The sequence below is a fragment of the Rattus norvegicus genome, chromosome 6 (genome assembly GCF_021556685.1).
Source record: "Rattus norvegicus strain SHRSP/BbbUtx chromosome 6, alternate assembly SHRSP_T2T, whole genome shotgun sequence".
In the NCBI taxonomy this organism is placed as follows: Eukaryota; Metazoa; Chordata; class Mammalia; order Rodentia; family Muridae; genus Rattus; species Rattus norvegicus.
In genome coordinates this window covers 101883972-101900103 of record NC_141539.1, presented here as the reverse complement: position 1 = coordinate 101900103, position 16132 = coordinate 101883972, and the positions used below count along the sequence as shown (strand labels likewise).

General features: G+C 46.5%; 1 protein-coding gene across 7 annotated transcripts in view; it reads right to left on the bottom strand.

The window, feature by feature from the left end:
* Positions 1-16132, bottom strand: part of Fntb (farnesyltransferase, CAAX box, subunit beta) — an 89500-nt gene that overhangs the window by 44518 nt on the left and 28850 nt on the right. For 6 of the 7 annotated variants that reach the window (XR_015622126.1, XM_087554565.1, XM_087554566.1 and 3 more), the window contains 3 exon segments: positions 14465-14556; positions 2703-2849; positions 2527-2610 (listed from right to left, as the gene is read on the bottom strand). Coding sequence is in view for 6 of the 7 variants with exons in the window: in XM_087554565.1 (XP_087410691.1) it covers positions 2527-2610; positions 2703-2849; positions 14465-14556 (323 nt within the window). In the remaining variant the exon portion in view is untranslated. 7 annotated transcript variants of the gene reach the window in all.

Here is a 16132-nt window from a genome sequence, read left to right as displayed (position 1 = left end):
CCTGCTGCTCCTTAATGGAACACACAGAATTGACTAGAGAAGTTTCCCTGCATTTGTCTAGCATATATGAACACAGACACAGAAAAAGACTGCATTTTGGAAACTCAGAGAATGATATCTAAAACTAGTCTGTTAAGGAAACACCATGGAGACACCATGATTTGCTTGCTTGTGCCTCATCTCATTCAGCTTCTTTTTATTTTTGTTGTTGTCGACGTCATTTGGTCTTGTGAAGTGAGGTCTCTGTGTATCTTGGCTGACCTGGAACTCATAAGGACCTGCCTGCCTCTGCCTCTGAAGTGTTGGAATTAAAGGCATGAGCCACCACATCCAGTTGTTTTGACATAGGGTTTCTCTATGGAGGCCTTGTATGCAGACCTTGAATTCACTCTCCTCCTGCCTCAGCCTCTTAAATGCTGACGGTCAGTGCGCCACCGCGCCCAGCTTCAATTAATCAATAAAAACTAAACTGTCTTGCAAGCTGCCATGATTCTCTAAGGACAGTGCAGCCTCCAAGCTCTGGCCTAAAGTCAAAGCAGGTGTGGTAGGTTGAATAAAAATGGCCATTGCGGGCCTACAGTGCGCAGCACCGTTAACAGGTGTGGCCTTGTTGGAGCAGGTGTGGTTTTGCCGGAGGAAGTACAACACTAGGGGCTTCAGGGTCTCAGAAGCTTAAACCGAGCCTAGTCGCTCACTCTCTCTTCTGGGCACATGCTGATCTGGATGTAGTGACTCTCCCAGTGACTCTCCTGCACCATACCTTCCTGCACACCACCGTGCTTCCCGCCATGATGATAATGGACTAAACCACTGAACTGTCAGCCAGCCCCAGTTTAATGGTTTCCTCTAAGAACTGCCGTGGTCATGGTGTCCCTGCACACCAGCAGACCTTAACTAAGACAGCAGGTGAGGGAGTCTCTGTACCTGGTTCAGCCAGAGCAGAAGGACCCAGGAAGCAAGCGACAACGTAAGTCACCCAAGAGTGCGCCCTCTCCTGTAGGGCACTGAAGCTGCATCGTTATAGCCTGGTACTGTGTCGCTTGGTGAATTAGATGCTAGCAGAAATCCACTGAGCTTGTTCTCAGTCTCCTATCAGCTCCTGGTGTAGAAACTGCTCAGGACTTCAACACAGACCTCCATTTCCAGACCTCAGCCACTACTGCTTCCTAGGAGGCAAACAAGGCCTATCTGGTTGGTCTGTTTTCTTTAAGACTGTTTAAAAATCACCATCACCATCATCACCACCACCATCATCATCATGCGTCTAGGATGGCAGGTGGGGGTACACCTACTACAGCACACGTGTGGCGGTCAGAGGGCAATTCTGTGTTCTCTGCTCTCTCCTTCTACCAGGACCAAACTTAGATTGTCAAGCCTGTGCTGTGAATGCCTTTACCTGTGAGCCAGATACCATGCTAGCCATGCCAAAACACTTAACCCAAAAGCTACACAGCTAGCACGCCACTGTGAAGAACGTGCTCAAGAACCCGCGGTGAGGCCAGACACTTGGGGGAGACAGGAGGATCTCTGAATGAGTTCAAGACTAGCCTGGTCTACACAATGAGTTCCAAGCCATCCAGGGCTACACAGTGAGACCCTGTCACAAAACAACACACACACACACACACACACACACACACACACACACACACACACAATAGCGCTATCATTTTGACATAAAAATTTCACCTCCTCCCCAAAATGTATTTTTCCTAGACTAAATAATATACAATCTCAGTGATCCACTGCATTTAAGAAATTACTTATTTAGTAAACTCCTTTGATGGGCTGCCCACAGGTCAGGAATCTACTAGCTGGGGTAACTAGTATATCTGTATATCTATTTTCCCTTTTCTTCTTTTTAATCCACAGGGTCATGTAGCCCAGGTTAGCCTTGAAATCATTATATAGCCAAGAATGACAGTGACCTCTTGATCCCCCTGCCTCCACTTCCCAAGGGCCGAGATCACACACCACCATACCTAGCCAGATATACTTCTAGAGTAAGATCCGAGGATCGAGCCAGCAGACACCGACGGTGCCCATCAGTTGGTTCAAGCCCGCTGCAGTTCTTCAGTGTACTGGCCCACAAGGACCTCTGCACCCCACGAGGAACCCTCATGGGCCTTGGGTGTTCAGCACCCTCGGGGTTTCACCAAATGTAGCCAGACAGGATTTACAGAGGTACTGTACACTTGTTTCGCCAAGAGAGGTGAAAGCTTATGTTACACTATGGAATTACTTACAGTAAACTATTTTACACCAAACAAATGTATCTCGTATTTCTAAATCAAAAGCATTTTATTTTTATCCAACTCATATTCTGACATTTCATGAAAGAAGCCGAGAGACAGTGACACCCTAGGACATTAGTGTCCTATTAGCAATGACCGTGACACTGTGCCAGGGACACAACATTTGCACATCGGCATATGGGATGAAGCAGCACTTTGCCATGTTTCTGAGGCTTAGCAGCTCTAAGAATAGGTACGTTTTAGAAGCCATGGATGCAACCGTCCCACTCACCTTACATCCACCTCTCCTCCGACGTGCATGAGAAAAGAGCCATCCGGTTGCTTTAGGGAGTACAAGTACTGAAGGAGCTTCTCTCTGAGAGCAGGGAGAGGGCAGAAAGGGCAATGGTCAGTGCCAAACAGCAGTGGACCCTCCTGGAGCCTCCCCACTGCGGCCCGCAGCATCACCTGTTAATGACGTTGTAGGCTTCCTCCGTGCCAATGATGCATAGCGCGTTGACAGCTGCATACGTGGGAGCGAGGTGTGGGTACTGACCAGGGCCCCCTCCAAAGCCACCGTCTGGACTCTGACACAGCTCCAAGAACTGACACACACTAGATGCATGACCAAGGGGGAAACAAAGTTAGACAGCATTAATTTCCCAACACTAAATCCCTTTCAGATTCCAACCTTTCCTTATGCATTCTCCTACCTTTAAAGGGGTGAACATCCCCCCTTGCCACTTGATTACAATCCCCCAAAAGACTTAACTCTCCACCTGGCTACCGTCCGTTTTGTGCACACTCCTGAATCTTCTGTTTAAGCATCTGACTTGCCATAGAGCAAACACCTCGAGGCTGGGGGGACATCTTTGGCAGCCTGGTGCTGAGTTTCATGCTTCCTGACCAAACCTTTCTCCTATGTTTCAGTAACCTGTCACCTGGGTCTGGAGCAGTAGTCTCCTCCAAGGGCCCTTGGATTCTGCCCCTAGCTCAGGGCGTAACTGCTGCTCACCATGCTAGTCACAGCTCTAGATGCATTACTAGACCTCAGCCCACAAGCACACTTTCTCACCTGAGCCCTCTCAGACAACATCCTTCTGTTCCCACCACCAGCAAGGGGCGAGTTTTCAGTGCAGCCCGCTCCACTGTTGGGAGGATGGGAGAGCAGAAGCTCAAGACAGCACTGCTGGGGGTCTGGTGTGAAACGCTAACACCTGTAGGATCGTAGGATCGTAGGATCGCTCAGTTGAGATTTGGTCCCCCAGCTGCTGGTGTTGCTTGTGGAGGAGGCAGACCCTCACAGGAAGCTAGGACTCGGGTAGATCTAGAACAAGGCCTACTTCCTGCGCACTCTCTTCTGAGCGTACACGCAAAGCCAGCTTCCTGCCCCTGCACTGTATGTTCCCTGCCATGGTGAACTCCGTACCCCTGTGGCTGTAAACAACCCACTTTCACTTTCACCTGTAAACTGATTTTTCTCCTCTTCTTTCATTTTATGTTTGCCACTCGGGCATCTTGTTTATATCTATAACAACCCTAGGAAAAGGACCACAGGGTTTTCCCGTCTTGTGTGCTTTTGTCTTGCTTCTTTGTGGCCCATGATGCCATCTGAGGTGACGAATACAATGGAACTGAATTGACAGGATTGTCTGGCCGATTTTCTAGGTCTTTGAATCTTTGAATCGCACATCAAACCTGGGCTGGTTGCCCCACACTTGTTGAACCTGGTTGTGAGGTTACAATGATTTCCCAGTTCTGACAACAGCTATGGAGCACGGCCTGATAAGGGCCCAGGGTTTGTCTCTTCAGCACTGTTGATGTTTTGAGAGCATCAGCAGGACATACATGAGCACCATTACAGCACTGGAGGAAAGGCAGCGGCTGAAAGAGCTTTGCCGGGGCATTTTATCACTGTGACAAAAAGGTAACTAAGGCTGACTCACTGCCTTCACCACCCCTGAATCTTTCCAGCTAACCTACAGACGCTCCAGTTCCCTCACAGAGAGAACCTGTTCCTGAGGGTCTGCTGCTGGGCATGGCATCAGGTGAAATTAGGAGCCTTCACTCACAGGGCTTTGCACAGCTTTCAGGAAAGACCGTTCCAGGACGGACCGAGTTAGGAAGGCCAAGTATAGCATCTCTCCTTCGTCACAACCTTCTCCTCAGGGAGAGTCTCTACCCAGGAGACCTCCTGGCAAGTCTCTGTCCTTCTAGTGGTCAAGGCCTTCTTTCTGGGCTGTTTTATCTCATTTATTATTTGTTTTCTTTTCTTCCTTTCTTTCCTTTTTTTAAAATGAGAAACAGTTTATTGTGAGCCAAATATGAATGACGAGAAGCATGGCTTCAGTTGTCCTAAAGGATATGTTCCAACACAGAAGTAGTTACATAAAAACTTTACAGTCTGCTTGTCAATTAATTTTTGGAAGTTAGCACACAGCGTGCTGGGTTTGGTCATGGCATCTGAGCTTATGCATCTGAGACTGTTCCAATCCATCCTTTCCCGCTACCCTCCCTCCCGTCTGCCTGCGTTCCTCCCTTCACCCAGACAGCACCCCTTCTGTTTTAGTCATGTGCTCCATTATTAACTTTCCCTTTCTCTTTCACGATCTTCCTTCCTTTGTATGACCTTTCCGGTTTTATGACTTACACACGTACATAAATATAGGCATTATGTCTATTTTAACCCGTTAGTGCTTCCCGAGACATAAGGCTGATTCCCACAGAGGCATATGTTCATTTCTCCTTCCCCACAGCACACATCCTCTGGAGACAAGTTCTCATGTGTCCCAGGCTACCTCCAGCTTGCTATGGAGCTGAGACTGACCTTGAAGTTCTGACACCTCTCTCCCCTCACACTCTGCCCCCCCCCCCGCCTGTCCACCTTCACCCCTGAAGTACTCAGATGACAGATGTGGTTTATGAGGTGCTCTAACCACTAAGATTCATCACCAGGCCTCTGTTTTGTGGTCTGCTTTGTTTGTTTTTTGAGACAGGGTCTCTCTCTACAGTTCACTGTGGCCATGCCCTCAGCAGTCAGTTGGCTGCAGTCTCCCATGAGCCATGATTACTGGCGTGATCGTCACACTGTTACTTTTGAGTTCAGATTCCGTTATGTAGACAGGTACAGCAACAGACTGGTTGTTTCAGTCTTCAGAGGATAAGACAATTCTTTTTGCTTCTCCTTATAACTAAAATCTTGTTGTAGGTAACACAAGGATTGAAACTAGAGTTTATAGTCAGAAAAGTAAACAATTCTAGAGTATATTTTTGAGAAAAATTTTTATGAGTGGAATTTGCTCCTTTTATATCCAAGCCGTGGCCAATTCTTACAGAATATCCAGAACCTTCCTATACGTAAGAATGAAGGGTTTTAACTGAAATAAAGCTCATCAGAGGGAGGTGGCACAGTACTTTAGGCAAGGCATGTGCTGCTCCTGCAGAGGACCCGGGTTCAATCCCCAGCGCCCACACTGCTGCTTACAACCATCTGTCACCCCAGTTCCAGGGGATCCGATGCCCTCTTCTGGCTTCAGACACAGGGTGTAGACATGTAAGACATACAAGAAACTCATACACTTAAAATATATGTACTGCACAAACATACAAGAGACATAAAAACAAATCTAAGCTCAACATCACGAAGCGCTTCTTCGTTCGGTCTTTTGAGAGAGAGGACCATATGCAGCCCGGTCTAGCCTCCATCTTAGAAGCCTCACTTCTCCAAGTGCTCCAAGTACTCACGTGCTCCACTGTACCTAGCCGCTGCAAATTTGAGGCTAGCCTGAACTATGTAGGAAGTTCAGAAACCAAAAACAGTCGCCTAGTATCTGTTCCTTCCCCAGCTCTTAGGTAGAGTACTGCAATGAAAGGTAACACCCCTGACCCAGTCGCCCGAAGTCTGGAAGGAGTGGGGACCTGAATGTTCCAGACGCCTTGCTGTCCTGGCTCAGTGCCAACATTCCTCAGCTCACTGCTGTGAGGTTGAATGAGGAAACTGGAGGTGGGGCTTCCCTTGTGCCTCACCCCTCCACACCACAGAACATTCTGATCCTCAGGCTATTCAACTTGCAACTCAAGGAACACACAACAAACTCGAGTGACAAGCTGTCATTAGCAGATTTCTTAGCAACTTTGAAAAACCAAAATATTAACATACTCTGACCTATCAGAAAGGGGAGAGACACTTAAAGACCAAAAATTCATCAATAATAAAAAATAGCAACCAGAAAGCTTTGAGTAAACACCAAAACTGACCCTTTATGAAAAGAAAGTTTTCACAAAAGCATTCGTTCTGATATGCCACAGGCACAAGGGGGTCAGACACAGATGCAGATCAAGGTTACATGGGGTAGCAGAGAGCTTTGCATCCCAGCATACACATCGGTTTGGTCTGTTGCTACGTATTGTATGTAATGCCAAGTGCGGCCCCCAAAACATGGTTGCCCCCAAGACAGAGCATCTGCACAGAGACCCAAGTGATGCTATATGACCTTCCCCTCAAGTTATTTCTGATTGGTGAATAAAGATGCCTACAGCCTATAGCTGGGCAGAATTGAGGTGGGCGGGGCTTGGTGTCCCTGGGCTTGCCTAGGTCAAAGAGAGAGAAGGTGGAGAGAGGAGGAAGACACCATGGGTTAGGAGTCAAGGAAGCACAGCCATGAGGGCTGCCAGTTGGGAGTTAAGAGCTGCCCAGATGAAACATAACTCAGGCTTATGGATAGGAAATAGATTTTAATAACATAAAGGACAGATATCTGCCCAGCTTTAGTGCTATAAAGGTCTTTCTTTATTCCAGGAACTGAATGGTCAAAGGTGGGGTAGAAGTTCCAGGAATATTTTCTACACATATCAATGACCAGAACAGTGGAAAACCCTCTCGTAGATGAAGGATTTTCAAACCCAAACCGCATGGACTGGAATCAGTGGAGGAACAAAGACCTGGGCTTCCTGAGGCTGAAGAGTCCACCGTTACCAGTGGCTCAGATGGCTCGCACAATGCTGCACACCAACCATCTTTGCTGCACCATTAAAATTACTTCAGAGAATATTTACAAAAAAGAACCAAAAACCCAACAACTAACACATGTCTAGTACCACTTAAATGTGAGTCGTGGAGGGCAGAGGCAGGTGGCAGGTTTTTTAATTCTCCACATGACTCCAATGCTCACCCAAATCCCATTCTTTCTTATGCTTAAATGTGTACGGTTACCTGTGGATCTTTGGTTTCGTCTTGTTTGGTCTATGTGTTGGTTTTGTGTTTTGTTTCGTTTTGTTTTAAAACAGGTCTTACCATGTAACTCCAGATGGCCTCTGTTCACTATATAGTCCAGGCTAGCTTTGAACTCACAGAGATCAGCCTGCCTCTGCCCTCTGGGTGCCGGGATTAATGGTGTGCACTACCATGTCCACTTTAGTTTTGTTTAAAGGGTGTATACCCCAGGCTGGCCTGCAACTCACTACATGGGCCAAATTAGCCTTGAGCTTGAAGCAATCCTCCTGCTTCAGACTCCTAAGTACTGAAATTACCATGAGCCCCCACATTCCGCTGACTGTTCTTCTGACAGGTCCTGGGGTAACAACGATACTGCTGACCTGAGAAGCACCTTGTGAAGATCAATGAAAAATACCTGTCCTGTCCAACAGGCTACCTTAATCACCAGGGGGCAACTTAAATCTTAACTCAAACTAATTAAAATAGAAAATTTAGTTCCTCAGTCTAACAAGCCACCTTCCCAGTGCTCAGTGACTATGTTTAGCTAGTGGTGATGATACTGGGTCACACATAAGCCACAGAATCTCTCCATCACTGTGGGACATTCTATTGAATAATGCTTCTCTGCCATTCAACCACTACAGAGAATGTAAAACTTCTAAGAGAATCAAGTTCAAGGGAAGAGCATTTTGGCCTTAGTTTTTAAATTCAATTTCATTTAAGTTTAAGTAAGTGAGTATATGGTGTCCATCAGACATTTATCAGAGTTTAACAACTTAACACTTGTTACAGTTGAAGTGGTATGTGTGTGTGTGTGTGATGTCCACCAGACGTGTGGAAGGCAGAGGACATCTCTGTGCACTTGGTTCTCCCAACTTCACAGGGGTCCAGGGGGTCAGACTCAGGTCATCAGGCTTCTGTGCTAAATGCCTTTAGTCACTGAGCTACCGCACTGACCCTATTGGTCTCAAATTGGTCTCCCTGGACTTCCTGTAACGGTTTGACTAATCTAAACTCAGAACAAAGGTGTCGCCAATGGGAACAACGAAGGATTAAAAAATATGTAAATAATGTGAGCCAAGCAGGAAAAGAAATCAGAACCCAGTAAGAATAAAACAAACGAAGTAGGCACAACTAGCAAACAGTACACTGGGGGTCAGTGCTGGGGGAGGGGAACCATGTAAATACAAGCTCAGAGGGCAGACAGGACTGCCCAGCAGGGGGGCACTGGTGACTAGGATAATCATCAAGTGCTCCTGTTAAAGATGTCAGCACAGCACCCCTAAGAACTGCACCTGGCCCTACCCTCATTTTTCCAACCAAGAGAAAGTTCAGATTATACTGATAAAAATAGCTAACATTTTAAAAACCAAATACTAAAGCTGGAAAGGGAACAAACTATTAAAAGGATAAAATTATGGACAGACACAGTGAAGAGGATGCCCTGCTACTCTCTTCTTAGTTCAAACTCTAGTAAATAACAAAAAGCAGGGCTTGTCTGTAGTAAGAACAGCTTAGATTGGATTTTAAAAACATTTCTGGGGCTGGAGAGATGGCTGAGCAGTTACGAGCGCTGACTGTTCTTCTAGAGGACCCTGGTTCAATTCCCACACCCACATGGCAGCTCACAACTATCTGTAACTGGTTCCAGAGGACCTGATACTCTCACAGGATTGCAAACAGAATACCAACACACATAAAAATAAATAAACCTTAAGAAAAAAAAAGTCTGCTCTTGTGATGTGTGGTGTGGTGGTAGCAAGCACAAAGGCCAGGGTACAATTTCCAGCACAGTAACAACAACAACAACAAACAATAAAGCAAAACAAAACTTCAGCACCAGAACAGGTTACCACAGAGACTTCAGGCCTAGAACGAGTTTCAAGGAAGACTGCAGTTTGGAAGGTAATACAGTCACCTGTGAACAGAATGGCTTAGGAGGAGGAGCTTCTGGGTGGATAGCTGGCTTCTCCCAGTAATGATTCCTCAGAGCTTATTCTACAAAACAGCTGTATCTCACGGTAACTCGGGGGCACAGCCTCAGTTAGGTGGAGCCCAGTCATGAACAGAGGCCAGAGCTACCCACAGTCTTTGCTAAGCACATCCAGACAGCAGCTGTTTGGAAAGCACGGTGAAGTTTTAGAGTGGGCTATGTAGAACAGGGGTTCTCCACATTGGCACAACTGTCACAGTCAGTTTTGTTTTGAGACTTACAAAGTTAATTAGCTTCCTTGGTCTGTGCCCATTAGATGCCAATAGAACCTGGCCCAGAAAAGTTCCCAGACTATCGGATATGATGTTATCACTGAAAGGATGGGGTTGGGGTTGCAGCTCACTTGGTAGAGAGCTTGCTTAGCAGATAAAGCTCTCTAGCAGCATATAAAAATGACGTGGTGGCCATGCCTGTAATCCTCACATTTCAAAGGTAAAGGGAGATAGATCAGAAGTTCAGGTCATTCTTGCAGAATAGTGTCTCTTGTAGCCCAGGTTGGCCTCAGACTTACGTAGCCAAGGATAACATTAAATTTCTGATCCTTCTGCACACATCTCCTCAGGACTACGATTACAGATATGCACCACCACATCCAGTTTATGCAACACTGGATTGAACCAGGGCTTTCTGCATGCTAGGCAAGTACTCTATCATAGAACTACATCCTGGACTTAAAAGCCTCAGTTTAACAGTGCAACAGGGTCCCTGTGGTTCTCACTTTGCTCTGTGTGGTTCATTAAAGTAGGTGTTAGTAGCTGAGCATGGGAATCACATTAATGTAGTTCCTTCAATGCCAAGCCAAGCAAGTGTCTGCTCCAAAACACATACTCATTCATTCGTTTTACGTAAGCACACATATAATTTTATGTGTAATCTCTTAGGAGATTCCCACCTCTGACTTTATTTTCCTTGAGGCACCTGCAATAATAAAGGCTTGTGACCTTGCTGGCAGAAAGTTAACAAAAGTGATTCTGTCCACTAGAGGGAACCCGATACATGTTATTTCCTAAACAAATAAGCTGGAGAGAGAACCTAATAGGAAAAGGAGACAAACCCATGTGCAGTGTAGGCTGTGTGTGACACCAGGATGTGGGCGGGGAAAAGCCCAAACCCCAGAGCTGGAGCCCCACCTGCAAGGTCACCTGGGGAAACAGACCACATTTCAAAGTGGTCCCTTTCCTTGTATAAGATAAATGAAAGGGGGCTGCAAATCTGAGAGGGGAGAGACACCACGGGGAGGTGAGGGGAGAGACACAGAGGGGTGAGGAAAGGGAAGGGTAAATGGTGTAATTACATTTTAATTTTAAAAACTTAAGAATTATTTCAAAAAATAAAAAATTTATACTAAAAAACCCCACAAGGCTCTACATCTTCAACTGCAAGTCCTGATAGCATATGGACTGTGACTGTCATTTCTCTTGAGGTTCTGGTTATGACCCTTGGCCTTTAATGGCTAAGTTATCTCTCTGGCCCTGATTTTTATTTTCCTAAAAATAATTTTTAAAATGCATATTTCAAGCACATGTCCTTGATCTCAGCTCTTGGGGGGGGGCAGAGAAGGTGGGCCTATCTATCTCTATGAGTTCACAGCCAGCTTGCTCTATTGAATGAGCTCTAGGACAGCCAGTACAACATAGAGACCCTGTCTACAAACAAACAAACAAACAAACAAATAAATGATGTCTTTTGAGATATAGGGAATTGATATTGAGCACAACAGTGAACAAAAGGATAAACCTAAAAATAAAACAGATAAATGGAGACATCATCCTAGTCCAGGCAGTCTGAAAAGCAATCCTTACGTTTTTATAAAAACCAGTACGATGTCTCCGGAGCTAACAAAAATCGTTATCTCTTTCCAGTCAGCACTCCCAGGTCCTGACCACAGCACTATCTGGACTGTCAATTAACTGCTACTTAGGACAAAACCAAAGGGAGCACAGTGCAGGGAAGCCTAAGGCACTTAAAAGTTCATTAAATTGAGGCCACCAAGAAAGTTCAGGGTGTAAAAGCACTTGGCACACAGACTGACAGTGAAAAGCTGGATATAAGGATTCAAACCCACCATCCCAGCACTCCTACATGGAGCTGGGAGGTGGGCGCAGGGTCACTGGGAGCTCCTGAGCCAACCAGCCTGGAGTACGCTGAGCCTCAGAAGCTGTCTGAACACCTACTGAAAGCTGTCTTCTGGCTTCCGCATGTACACCGTGGTACACGCATGCCCACACCAGTGATGTGTACATCGTACAACACACATACAACAAAAGTAACAAGATAAAAAAAATACATACGTTAAGATGTCTGAGGGGTGGTAAGAGCACTTGCTGTGTGAGACCTGGGTGTGGGAACACATGTCTGTCTGTCTGCCTGCCTGCATATCTCTCTCTCTCTCTCTCTCTCTCTCTCTCACACACACACACACACACACACACACACACACACACACACACACACACACACACACACACATATTCTCTCTCTCTCTCCTTCATTAAATCAAGCCATGGGCTACAACCTAATGGTAGGACACTTACCCAGCATGCATAAGGCCCTAGACTCATTCTCATATTGAGAAGCAGAAGCCGGACTTTAAAGTTCATTAACGCAACTCAGGTATGGTAGCTTAGGCCTAAAATCCCAGCACTGAGAAGTGAAGCAGGACACCATGAGTTTGAGGCCAGCCTGGGCTACATAGTGAGTTTCTGTCTACAAAGTAAGATCTGTCTCCAAAACTGATGATAAATTAAAAAATAAAGACCAGGTTTATCAAATCAATGCTCAGAAGAACTATGAATTAAATATCTTCTTGGCCATTGATTATTAAAATGGTTCTTGAAATTGAGACAATTTGACTATTTTCAAAATACCCACTTTTAGGGTGGAAAGGAAAATAAGGGCCAACTATATAGCTTTGGTTAGCCTGAACTTCCTATGTAGACCAGGCTAGCCTCGAACTTTGAGATCCACCTAGCTGATTAAAGGTGTTTACCACCATGCCCAGCTACTTTAAGTAAAATTTAAAGCATCCCTTTGTACTGACGCTGTTCACTGTGGCAAGCCCTTTGAAGAGGCCTCTCCTCCCATCTAGAACTCTCCTCTACCATGTGTGCCCAGGGTCAGACTCAGGCCGTTGGACTTCAGGGCAGATGCCTGAGGAGCCATCTCACGGCCCCTCTTCCCATCTGACACCGCCACAAAATCGACTGACACTGACTTCCTCAGATCAGTGGCCCTGGAAAAGAACCTTCTGTGCAACCTAGGAAAATAGAAGAAACTGCTGATGAGCTCCCGCTGAGGAGCCCCCATCCTTTCTGCACCCCACATGTTCTGTGTCCCCTCTCAGGCCTCCATGGGTCTTTCACAAACTCCTCCTTCCCACCCCCTTCTCTCATAGCATACATCCTGACAGTGTAGGCATTGGTGGGGGGCTTCCCCAACAACCCTCAGCCCCCAACTGGTATTTCAAAAACACCCGGCCCTTTATTTTGACAATTGAATTCCTGTCACTGCAGAAACTGTGTCCAGCTCTACTTCCAGAGCTGGAAGCAAGCAGGCTTGTTGCAATGTCTGGATTATTTATAAAAACAATGCATATTTCCCTCTGCCACAGAAATATGAATTCTAAGGGTTAACAACTTAATTCTTTATTATCTTCTCCATCCACATTCATCACAAGACACCCTTCCCAGGAAGGCAAGAATGAGAGGTTATTGTTAAGAGAGAATGAATGAGACAATGTAAGTTCTGTTCTTTTGACCTGACAATGTGACCAAGGCAGGGACTCTGGGACTGGAAGGGGTCTACAGCGAGCCTTCCCGAGTCTTGGCATAGCTGCTGCCTTCTGGTGTGGAAAAACAAACCTGGTTCAGGGTGCTTGCATCCCACCCTCCACCCCCCACACACCCCCACTCCCTCACCTCCCACCCCACCCCCCCGGGGTATGAGGGAGTGAAGGCACACAGACAAGAAGATATGCTCTCCATAAACCCCTTAGGTTCAATTCCTGGCGTCCTTTCCTATCGCTGGTATTTCCAAGGTTGGCAGCATGGTCGGTTTTGGTGTTCGTTTTTCTTAAGATACAACCAGTGATGAGCACGATTATCAGTGCTACCTACACCAGCAGTGTGGGATACCTAAGCTGCTTACGTGTCTTGTCATCAGTCCGAGGTCAGTGAGACTGTGATCTCACATGGCCCTGGTACCCAAGGCAGTTACCCATCTAGTCCTGTGGAGAGCTGGCCTGTCGCCCGCCCTTACACCTCCACAGCGGTATTTAAGGGAGGTAAGAGTGTTTTGATTCAGAGTGGTATATGCTTTCCATGGTGTTTCATCACAAGTGATGGTGAGGACTTGTTCTCAAAGATCAAAGCCAGAGCACATGGGAGGCAGGTTGGTCACTGTGAGTTTGAGGTCAGCTTGATTTATAGAGTGAGTTCAAAGCAGCTAGGGCTACACAGAGACCTTGTGTGAGTAAACTGGGTTTTTGGTTGGTTGGTTTTGGGTTTTTTGTTTATTTGTTTGTTTGGTTGGTTGGTTGTTTGGTTGTTTGGTTGGTTTTGTTCTGTTTTGTTAAGACAAGGTTTCTCCATGTAGCCCTGGAGGGGCTCAGGCTGGCCTTGAGCTCACAAAAAATCTACCTCCAAGAGCTGGGATTAAAAGGCCTGTACCACCACCATCTGTAGAGACCTTGTCTTAAAACTATGGTGGGGGGGAGGGGGGGGGGAGAGAGAGAGAGAGAGAGAGAGAGAGAGAGAGAGAGAGGGAGAGGGAGAGGGAGAGGGAGAGCACTTGAGCAAGCATAGACCTCCTCTAGAAGTTCAAAGAGTTGTTCTACCCACCAGCTTACAGCAGGGTTTCTGAGTGGAGGCGTTTCCGGAAGTTGCTAGAGGTCAGGGGAAGGGCAAGGGTTTCTTTATAACTCCTTTCCGTCCCCATTTACATCAAATAAAACAAATAAAAAAAATTTCAAATCCAGGATGTGATTCCAGAGGACACCCCAGGTTCCCCAAAGCCAGAACTCACTCTGTAGCCACTATTTGGGGGATGGGTTCGTCGAGGAGCTCCAAGCTGTGCAGGATCCAGTAGCAGAGCCAGGGGCGGCTGGCATCCAGACACTGAGAGGGACCAAGAGAAAACACACCCTTTATTCAATCGGCCCAAGATCCTGTGACAAGGCTACATCTGTCTTAGTTCCTGAAGCCTAGTGAGGGGAGGAGGAGGCTCCCTAGCTTTGGACAACACTCAGCAATGAAGGGTGCTTTCATCTGTGACAAAGGGACAGCAGGGAACAGAAGGGAACCCTTCTTAAGACTCTAAAGTCCCTTCTGCAGAAAACTTACACACAGGGACATTAACTGCTGCTGGTTTCCCTGTGCAGACAAGGAAACACAGCCCCTCTCTAGGTCATTTCCTGAATTCACTCTCATTTACAGACTTAGCAAGTGTTTGGTATCTACTTGTCCCAAACATTATACACGGGGGCATGTCGGGGCGGGGGGTGATTCTGAGTCTTGGGGAGCTGGGCATGTAGAATACTGACTGGCGTGACTATCTTAAAGAAAGAGGAAGTAGACATATAAGTTACCCATTGTCTTTCTGGAACAAGGTAATGTGGACATAATGCCTGTTAGGTGTTAGGCGTTGAGGACCTGGAGGAGGAAGAGTGTGTCTGGAGACTGGGCAAAGGCTTCTGAAGGTGACCTGTGCACAGACCTTGATCCTAATTCAAGTCAAACATGGCTGCTGAGCATCCCGAGCTCCACAGGGAGGGCAGGTGGTGCCAGTCACAGGTCTATACATTTAACGTATCTAAACAACGTCTAGGGAGACTGACTTTCTCTGGGTTATAAAAGAAGTAAATGCCAGACTTGGGGTGTGGGCTGTGTTACTCAGATTACCTATGATAAATTTGGAAAACCACTACACACACACACACACACACACACACACACACACACACACACCCCAAATCTAGAACTCTGAAATAAAAGTCAACTAAAGGCAGAGGTATCCTTTGTAAAGGGAGGCAGGGGGATGGGAGCTCTGCAGGTCACAGCCTTTTCTACCTGCACCAAGGCTCTTAGGTTCTTCCATGAATCTCATGGCTCTTAGAATCATGCTTTAAGATTCACTCTGTGTTTAGTGCCCTCTGGGATTCAAGTCCTGGTCTTCTGGCCAAGACTGGATCAGCTTATAGGGTCGAGGTGTGGGGACAAGGTAACTGACTTTTATCTATATGTAAAGGGAGTCTGGAGAAAGCTGTTGTGATCATATGATGAAGGAAAGCCCTAGCCCATCTAGAATGTTCCAATAGTTCTAGTGATCTAGGGGCTGACAAAGCTGGAAGAGATTTTGTTTTGTTTTGTTTTGTTTTGTTTTGTTTTGTTTTTTTGAGACTGTTTCTTTGTGTAGCCCTAGCTGTCCTGGAACTTGCTCTGTAGACCAGGCTGGCCTCAACCTCACAGAGATTCGCCCTCCTCTCTCCTGCTGAGGGCTGGGACTAAAGGTGTGTGCCACTGCCTGTTAGCTGGAGAAGACTTCATTTGGCCCCTTTTGTAAGTAGTGTCATTTCTGAACCAGCAGCCTGGTTCCTGCCAGAGCCACGGGCACAGTGCACACATCTGCAACAGGTGAAACAAGCAGCCTTTGTGTTCAGACAGGAACGTCACCCAGTGCTTGACAGGAAGTTCC